This window comes from Pipistrellus hanaki (assembly GCF_964339955.1).
Source record: "Pipistrellus hanaki genome assembly, chromosome: 14".
Taxonomy (NCBI): domain Eukaryota; kingdom Metazoa; phylum Chordata; class Mammalia; order Chiroptera; family Vespertilionidae; genus Pipistrellus; species Pipistrellus hanaki.
This window is the reverse complement of record NC_140516.1, coordinates 21916044-21926037: the sequence shown is the minus strand read 5'-3', so window position 1 is coordinate 21926037 and position 9994 is coordinate 21916044. Positions and strand designations below refer to the sequence as shown.

Below are 9994 nucleotides of genomic sequence, written 5' to 3'. Positions count from 1 at the left end.
TCCTTTTCATTCCCACCTTACATGCACTGGTCTATGGAATCACAGTTAAAAAACGTCTACAGCTTATATCACACAACACAACGTCTGCCATTTATTGGTGCAATGTGTACATCTAAAGTCTAACCTGATCATTATCAATTCCTGACCTTAGCAATTTACCTGAACAGCTCATCTACCACACCAAGTTCAATCAGAGTGGAGGGGAGCAGAGTTACTGTATAAGATCGTAGTGGACCTAGACAGAAACGAGAGAGAAATGATATAAGAGAAAACTCATGTTTGGTTTTGTCTGAAGGGTCCTTAGAATTGTCTCCATCATCCGCACCGGGCTAATGAGATGCTGCGAGGAGTCTTAGAGACTGTCTCCCTGGACCATGGAGAAGCCGAAGCTGACATCTAGCGAAGTCAAGTGATTTGCTCAGTGACACACAGCTCGTTAGTGGCAAAGCCTGGCCAGGCTCTTCTGCCTTCACAACTATTTATTTTATTCTTACAACTTGACCTTCATTTGTAAGAATGGATAAGAAATATATGCCAACATTTGGTAAAACTGAAAAGAAAGCCACAATCTAAACCCAAAATATTTCAACTTACGTACAAATCTAAAAATAGGAATTTTTTTCCCCACCAGTTCATTTACCATGTTCTATACTAACATTAAAGGCAGATACAGGAGTAAGGTGGCAAGAGCTATTAGGAGAAAACCTTCCTGCCCACTTAAAAACAAATCAAAGCTCTGCAGGCAAGGAACCCTGAGCGTTTGAAACTGTCAGTGCCCTTGCACTCTTCTGACTGGGTCCCAGTGTGATCGAAGGGGATGGACAAAATAGATTCTGAAGAAAGATTTTGAGAAAAAGTCAGATGGCAAGCTACCTTCTGAATTAAGGAAAATAAATCCTCATACAGAGGAGGCCAGGGGAAGGGGGTGAAAGACAAAATACAAGCCTAGTTCTCTCAGAATGAAGAGATCATATAAATGAGCAGGCAGAGTTAATAAAAAATATATGCTGGGGGCTCTTCCAGTTCTTTTCAATTCCTGGTTAATTAAGCAACTATAAAAAAAACCTCTCAGCTTTACTCATGCTTCTGTGTGCTTCCCCCACTCCTAAATTTAATAGTTAGACGTGGGCAGGAGGTAAGATGTAAGCTGTATCAGTCTTACCTATCACCACATAGCTGTCAACTCGTGAAAAAGAAAATGTGGAGAGAAAATACTTTAAGAAATAGATTGGCAAAGAAATAGCTCATCAGCAAGTCCTGTCAGCTCTGCCTACCTACAAAATAGATCCCTAATCTTTACACCAGTTCTCTTGTCTTCCCTCTGCATTACTGCCTCCAATCAGGGTGTGGGTTTTTTTTGTTTGTTTGTTTTGTTTTGTTTTTTTGCTGTTACACTCCCCCCTAAACTCTGAGGGGGGGGGGGGGGGGAGGAATGTACAACAGATCAAGTCATTCTCCTGCCCAAAGCTCTCCAAAAGCTTCTTGCCACTTATAAGACCTAACTCCCTACAGTGATGCTAAATTCCCTATTACTCCCTACCCATGACTCCCCACCCCACCCCACCCCCAACTTTATCTCCCTCCCAGAACTCTGAAGGTCACCATGTTCTCTAACAGGCCTTCATCCTGGTCCCCAGTTACACCAAGCTCCTTTGCAGCCAATACTGGTTAAAATCACGGCACCCAATACTCTTTTTAACAACCTTAGGGCGGCTTCCAGGACTTGGAGTGTTTTAACTTCAGATATTTCCATGGCTGACTCCTTAATATTCAGGAGCAGCTCACATGTCATCCCTGACAACCCAATTTAAAGTAACACTACAGCCGAAACCTGTTTGGCTCAGTGGATAGAGCATCGGTCTGCAGACTGAAGGGTCCCAGGTTCAATTCTGGTCAAGGGCAAGTACATTGCTTGCGGGCACGTCCCAGGTAGGGGGTGTGCAGGAGGCAGCTGGTCGATGTTTCTCTCTCATCGATGTTTCTAGCTTTCTATCCCTCTCCCTTCCTCTCTGTTAAAAATCAATAAAATATATTAAAAAAAAAAAAAAAAAAAACTTTAACATGCAAAAGATTCAAAGGCAGTAGGTTTCCACATGATCTGGGAATCTGCACGTTCAACAAACATCCCCAGGTGATTCTGACACAGCACGTCTTTGGAAACTTTGTACTCTTTGGCTGAACAAGGAATAGCAAAGGCCTGAGGGGCGGCATTATCAGGAAGATGATTTAACCAATAAAAATCTTTTTTATCTCTACCTTGAAACTGACTCTCAAGACAAGTCAAACTCCATTTTAATTCTTGCTGAACATCATTTAAATTCATAGATCTTTACAGCTTTTAACCATTTTTAAACTATACTAATAGCTACTATTATAGGACAAGTACAATGTTCTGCACGCTATTATCAGTGTTTTACACATTATCATATTATCCCATTTGAATAGATGAGTTTCAGTTAAATAAGTACAGACAACTATTAAGATGTGACAGCTTCAGAAATCAAACACATCTGTATGTTACTAAGGGCTGTATCCTATGGAGTCTATACCTCCACTAATTACAGAAGTAAAACCAATAAATAAAAATCCAGATTTGTAAATGAAGGGAGAGGATTTTTCTCCTAAATACTCCTCCCTTTTTAGAAAAAGAATTCCTGGGATTTCATTAGTTGGTGAACTTTGACAATACATTTAAATACCTTAAAAATGGTATGGCAAACTCTGAAAATGAATTAATCTCAAGAGTCCTTTTCTGAAACAAATTGTCACCCTGTCAATCTAAATCACCAAATATTAAGAACTGATTCAATATTTAAAGATCTAATATTGGTTCTAGACTGATAATCAAGAATCATTCAGGGAACAGCTTAAAAATAAAAATTCTAGATTCGCTCCAGTTCTGAATCAGAATTCCTGTAATGTGATCTCCAAATCTTCACTTTTTAAAAAAAATATATTTTTTTTATTGATTTCACAGAGCAAAGGAGAGGTAAAGAGAGACAGAAACATCAATAATGAGAGAGAATCATTGATCAGCTGCCTCCTGAAAGTCCCCCACTGGGGATAGAGCCCACAACCTGGGTATGTGCCCTCACCGGGAATCCAACCAGTGACCTCCTGATTCATAAGTCTATGCTCAACCACTGAGCTACACTAGCAGGACCCAAATATTTACTTTTATAAAGCTCCCTATGGGCTTCTAATAAATAACCAGGGTTTAGAACAACTGTCACCCTAACCCCAGCATCCTACAAGTGAATAAATTAAGATCTAAAAAGGTAGGGTCTGCCTAAAGACATAAAGTAGCACTGTTAAGATAGAAAAACAATATCCTCCACATTTGGTGCTTTTTAACACCAATTCATGCTACTAGTTTTGGTAAAACTGTATGCTCTGCTGTTTATGCGCTGCAACTTAGCCTCCTGCAACTTACTCCCTCATCTGCAAACTGGGAATGATGGTGCTTGCTGTGAGGATTAAACAGTATAGCAGCCATTAGGAAATGCACTTAACACAGTGCTAGCATATCCCGAGTGCTCGTTATTTAGATTGCAGAACTCCCTATAAAAAGCATGCCGTTTTTAACTGGAAAGGATTTACTGAACCACTCCAACTGCAAAATGAACAAGAAGCCTATGTTTAACTTGGGAAGTCCAAAAGGATTTTGAACTCAGAGTTAAGAGCTTGCCTGACTGTCACAGGATGCGTCATAACCGTCTTCTAGTGCATTAATCTCTGCATGGCGACCAGCAATCTGTATTTTTTAAAGCTTCCTCCCTTACCCCTGCCCCGCCAAAGCTAGGTGCTTCTTCGGCAAACCCAGGTTTGATCAACATTAGTGTACAGAATCCATGACCACACACACACACACAAAAAAAAAAAAAAAAAAAAAAAAAAAGACTGTGCTCTGTAACCAGAAGAGGAGCGTCATCAGACACTGATGCAAACAACAGCTGGGGACAGCTGTGCAGAGTCGTCACTGTGACCACCAGGGACGGCCTCGACCCCTCTCCTCTCCTAAGAAACTTTAAAAAATTAGGAAAGTGCTCTCCCACAATTTCCACAGCCCGCAGTGCAGCCTAGGAGGCCACGAGGGTGCTAACGTTAACCCGGCGGCTTCCTTCCCGGGAGTGAGGCCAGAGAAAAAGCGACGCTGGACGGCTGACCAAGTCTGCACGGCGTCAAAAGGTTATCGACCCTCTTGGCCTGTTCCTGGGGTGGCCAACAAGCCTCCACCAGGATGCCAGCCACCTGCCGGAAGTGCGTCACCCCAGCCCGAGGGGCTGCCGGGAGTTGTAGTTAACTGTCTACGTCTCTTGCGCCCAATTCGCCTTTTTTTTTCAAATACTCAAAACACCTTGGACCTGGAAGGAGAGTCGCTTTATGACCAACAAAAAGAATCCTCCTTTTTTTTTTTCAGGTGACAGAGGAACTCCACTCGGAGCCCTTGCGGACTACCGAACTACAAGTCCCAGCATGCTTTGCAAGGCGCTGGAAGCGCCCGTCCACCATCATAGGTAGGGGCCGCATCAATGGAGCCTCGGGCTTAAGGCAAAGCCCGCCACGGTCCGCCAGGCCGGTACCTGATCCAGGATCGCGAGCGCCGGGCATGGGCCGGGCGCGTGCGCGCTCGGAGGGGGCGTGAGGCATCATCGCCTGCCGTTGCCAACGCGCGGCTGCAAGAGGTTAGCGGCCGCGGTGCCCCGCGCGCCCTACGAACCGGTCGTTGCGGGGGGGCCTCCCGCCCCGTGTGCGCGCAGCCGTGGCGGCCGCAGGTGACCGCAAGGGGCGGAGGAAAGGAGGGGGCCGGCCCCGGCACTCGGAGGATCCGCCGTGCGTGCCCCGAGACAACATGGCCTCCCTGATCCAGCGGATCGCCCGCCAGGCGTGCCTCACCTTCCGAGGCCGCGGGGGCGGCCGCGGCGCTTCCGACCGCGGCGCGGTGCCAGGCCCCGAGGCGCCGGCGCCGCAGGGCTTCCCGGAGAACCTGAGCCAGCTGAAGAGCCTGCTCACCCAGGTCCGCGCCGAGGACCTGAACATCGCCCCGCGCAAGGCCACGCTGCAGCAGCAGCCGCTGCCCCCCAACCTGCCGCCCGTTACCTACATGCACATCTACGAGACGGACGGCTTCAGCCTCGGCGTGTTCCTGCTCAAGAGCGGCACGTCCATCCCGCTGCACGACCACCCGGGCATGCACGGCATGCTCAAGGTGCTCTACGGCACCGTGCGCATCAGCTGCATGGACAAGCTGGAGGCCGCCGGCGGGCAGCGGCCGCGGGCCCCGCCGCCCGAGCAGCAGTTCGAGCCGCCGCTGCAGCCCCGCGAGCGGGACGCCGTGCGGCCGGGCGTGCTCCGCTCGCGGGCCGAGTACACCGAGGCCAGCGGCCCCTGCGTCCTCACGCCGCACCGGGACAACCTGCACCAGATCGACGCCGTGGACGGGCCCGCCGCCTTCCTGGACATCCTGGCCCCGCCCTACGACCCCGACGACGGCCGGGACTGCCACTATTACCGGGTGCTGGAACCCGTCCGGGCCCCGGGGAGCCCCGGATCCACCACCTGTGACCTGCCCCGAGAGGTGTGGCTCCTGGAGACCCCGCAGGCTGATGACTTCTGGTGCGAAGGGGAACCCTATCCGGGTCCCAAGGTCGTCCCTTGAAGGAGCCGCAGACCCCCTCCGCCCCCCCAGAAGCGGGGAGCTGAAGACATGCCTGCTCTCAGATCTGGCTGGGCCTGGCTGCCAGCAACCCACCCCACCACAAGGGCTCTCTCCCTACCCCCAGGCCACCTGGGCATTGGATCTACTGGAGTGGGCTGCGGTGCTGCCTCGGGAGCCTTTGGGAAGCGCGGGCGACTGGACTGCAGCCACCGCTGGGCACGGTTATGGGGGCGGGGGAGGCTGGGCTGTTTCCTGGCTTTGTCACTGCCACCAGGGTTTTGATTTGGGGGGGAGGGGAGCAGGGGGGACTCTCTGAAGCGCTTCCATCCTAAAGCCATAATGAAAAATATTCTTCTTTTGTTCCCATTCTATACAAAGTACACACGGAAAGGTTTTCTACCCCCCCCCCCCCCCCATCGCCTTGGCCTTGGGTAAATAGGGCTTGTTTTCCACTTAATGTCCTTTATGCCCTTTGCTCCTTGTTATAGTTTTATTGACTGCATGACCCGGTGGCTTGAATTGTTTTTAGTTCAAGTCGTTGGTCAAAACTTAGGTTTAGAGAGAGGAGCTGCTTTTTAAGCGAGCTGCCCTGCCTGGTTAATTCGTTGCCAAAATGAAATCATTTTCCCAGAGTTGGGGGATCATGCCCAGAACATAACTATGCATGCAGAGGACAAGATTTTCTTTCCTCCCCTTGCCCAGTAGCCAGTTTACTCCGGCAGCATCTGCTCAGAAATTCACACCTGCATTTCTCAGTGACAAATTGCCACATAGAGCTTATCTTCCCGGGGAGTCCCCAGATCTGTGAGTTGAGCAGATTTCTTGTTGCAGATTCACCTTTAATGCAAAATCCATATTACCCTCGGGTGACCTTCTTTGTCATAGTATAAGGTGGTGGGGTGATTCTTTATTTTCTAACCAGAAGGTTCAGTGGTACTGAATCAGTATGCTTCCAAACAACTGAATGTAAAACACCCCTGGCCAGCTATTGTACTCCATGTCCCTATTTACTTCCAGTATTTTCCTGCAAAAGTAGAGGGAAATGTTGACGAGTGTTCAGATCCTCTCACACCTAATGTTCCCGAGAGCTGGTGTTCCAGCTGCGTTGTTGGTGGCCCTGTTCTCAGAAACCTCTCCCTCAAGCAGGAGAGCCCAGAGCTTGCTTCATCCACTGGTGACCCAGGCTCTGCAATTGAGAATCAGTTATTCTGCTGGCCATTTTAGGGCACTAAAAATCCCCACTCCCAGCCTCTTGACCAGTTGTGCTATCTGTAACTAGTTTTATTTTTGTCCTTTCAATAGTCTGAGCAACTTGACCTTGTTTACAAACACATTGACACCATTTGCTTCCGGCCCTGAAGCACTATTGTTTCCCCCTTTTTACTATTTATAGGATTCCTTTTATTTCACAAACTTAATAACAAATTGTAGAGATGAACACATTAAAATTTGCCCAGCTGTTGTCTAAGCCCTCTTGATTGACTTGCCCATGTGGCAGTCCACTTCTAATATCTGTAATAGAGGGAAATTTGCTATTGGTGGAAAGTGTGGACCCTGTAGGAAAACAGTCTGTGCCTTTGCCTTTTTGTGCATACTGGGTTACAGAGGCCCAGTGAAGAGATATTTGTTTCCCAATTTTTTAAATAGAATGAAAAGGCAAATTCTCAATGAATTACTTACAAAAAAAAAAAAAAAAAAAGATGCTTATTCAAAGCAACATGCCACTGTTATAAATCCTGACACAGGCATAACACCAAGAATGTTCTCCAGAGTTACTAACACTGTTTTATGGTAGCTTTACATTCTGGTGTAATTTAATAATAACTTACAGTTTAATATAACTGCAGTTTGAAGCAGTTCTTCATGCATTCAGTTTGAAAATAAGTTCTAGATATGCAAACGATTTTCTTAGAAAACGTCACCAAATGGGTGTTTTTCATGGCACAGTATGAATGTGTTTGGTTAACAATCACATACCTACCTGTTTTGAATTATATTGTAGCAAAAAGTTAAGATTAACTTATTAAGACTGTGGATAGTAACGTGGATGTTATCATACAACCTGGAGTACATTAAATTAACCATTCTGGCAGTAGCACAATAATAAAGGAGAAAAGTTTTTCCAAACTTTACTATGAGAAATCTTAAAAGTTCTCAAATATAAGCAAGTTGAGTGAAAAAAACTAAGGTGCTTTTCAAAAGAATAACTGAAATTGTTGCAGGCCAGAACAGTAAAATGATATATCTAATTTAGTTCAAGAGGAACAGTGAAACTTTTGGTTCACTAATACATTCTGAATAAATTAATGGTGAACACAAAATGTAACCTGTTTTAATGAGCCACTGAGAAAAGACTATTATTACAAAGACGAATGTGCAGAAAAACCTTGCACTTTTCTGCAAAAACTGTTAGTCATGAGTGACCTCATGTGCTGCTATTGTGTTTCCATGTATTCCTGCAATATAGTCTGTTTTAGTAACAACTGTGGGGAAAAGTTGTCTTCCCTACAAAGATTAATGAGCACAATGATACTAACCACTTAACTTTTCTGTTGCATAACATTCAGTAGTTGCCTCCCATGGGTAAGAAGTTATCTGTCTAATACTTCAATACTTCTAAAGCCCTTTTAATTTTCTGGTTGTATCAATGGCCACTTATATCAATGGAGAGTATTATCTACCTACTACGTTATGAGAATTGATTTTTTTTTATTAAGCCTGATTTGCATGGATTGTTTACACCAATTGCTGTTTATTAATGAAAATGGTGAGCCTATTTTCAAAGTAACGTGTGTTTGTCAACAGGAGTGGGTCTCTGACCTTTTCACATTAATATCCTCTAACTTTTCCCAAAGTTTTCACCTGGTATTCCTCCTTTGGCATTGCCCGCTTGTAGGCACCTCAGTCTTGGCTTCCCAGGAGGACTCTGCCACTCACTCATCTTTTCCAAATGACTTTGAATCTTGTGCTATGGCTCTACAGCTTGATGAAGAAGCAATATACCTCTAACCCAGGGCTCTGCCCATCGCTATTGAACTCTAACACGAGGATAGTAACTCTCATGTAACTCTCCTGGTCTGAATTCGGGACCTCTGATCCCTTTAGTGCAGTGAGGCCTCTACTATCAAAGAGGGAAATCCTTTGTTAAGCCCCATATAAAAACTGAATCTTCAGATCCAGAGATGTTTACATTTCTGGATTAAAATCAGTGTACTTATGGAAAATAAAGGCATGTTTGAAATCGTTTGTAGGTAAGTCATACTTGATTATTGCAAAAATAGAGAAGGAAAATATTACTTGCTACAAATGACTACATTTTTACTAGCTGTTAGAGGTTCATGGTCTATACTGTAAGATGCTGTACCAACAACTGGTGGCCTGCAGAGTCTGAAGTTTAAAATTTCCTTGAGAGTGAGCTTTGAAACAGTTGATTGAAAACATAATCTGAAACTATTTAATGTTTAATCATACTACTTTGCTGCAACAGAAAATGTTTTCTATTTAATTTAAGGAAAAACTTGTACAAGGATACAAAAGTATTTTATCCATAAAGGAAAGAGCCTTTGGGTTTAAATATTTCCTTGTCTTTCCTTTTACTGTAAAATTTGTTTAATTGTTTAGAGTGGAGGCACTTTAGGCACTTGAGATGATGCTGACCATTCTTTCTCTCACACACATTGTATTGAACTGTTAAAATAGCACTACAGTCATTTTTAATATATACCTAACAGTGTGCCTTAATTAGCAGTTTAGGATATTGAAATTAAATAGCCTTGTTTATGAATAATTGAAAACCTTATTTAGGTTTAATCTATTTTTAATGCTTACTGAACCATCTCAAGTGCATTATGATCTTTAAGGAATTGCTCTCCAGAAGTTTATTTTTAATAAGAATTCCCAGTAGCAGCTGAAACATCAATAATATTATTCAATAAAGCAATAAGAAGGAACTAACTTAACTTTATATGCTTTATTTCTTGAGCAAAATAAAAAATGATATACCAGTGACAACTACTGAACATGTCAAGCCAAAAGTAAAATCCAATTAAAGATTGACCTAGCATGTTGAAATCAAGGAGTAAAAGTCATAAGGTTGACTCAAAAAGCACCTTACAGTCTATTATTCCACTTCACCAAGCCCATGTCAGTGTAAAAGTGATTATGTAACCGATTTGACTCATAAAATGTATTTCATGTTACTTTTTCTAGAAAAGCTTTTTTAGTCTTGCAAACTTTATATTATCTTAACTAAAGTTACTCTAAAATTAAAATTTGGCAAGACAATCAGATCTTATAAAACTTAGGTGTGCTAGATATTGATATAATGAAATTTTG

General features: G+C 44.2%; 1 protein-coding gene across 1 annotated transcript; it reads left to right on the top strand.

Moving 5' to 3' along the window:
* The first annotated feature begins 4366 nt into the window (after positions 1-4366).
* ADO (2-aminoethanethiol dioxygenase) lies at positions 4367-8900 on the top strand. Its single transcript, XM_084903970.1, has one exon. The coding sequence runs from the start codon at positions 4853-4855 to the stop codon at positions 5657-5659; it is 807 nt and encodes a 268-aa protein (XP_084760096.1). The 5' UTR covers positions 4367-4852; the 3' UTR covers positions 5660-8900.
* Positions 8901-9994: the final 1094 nt, after the last annotated feature.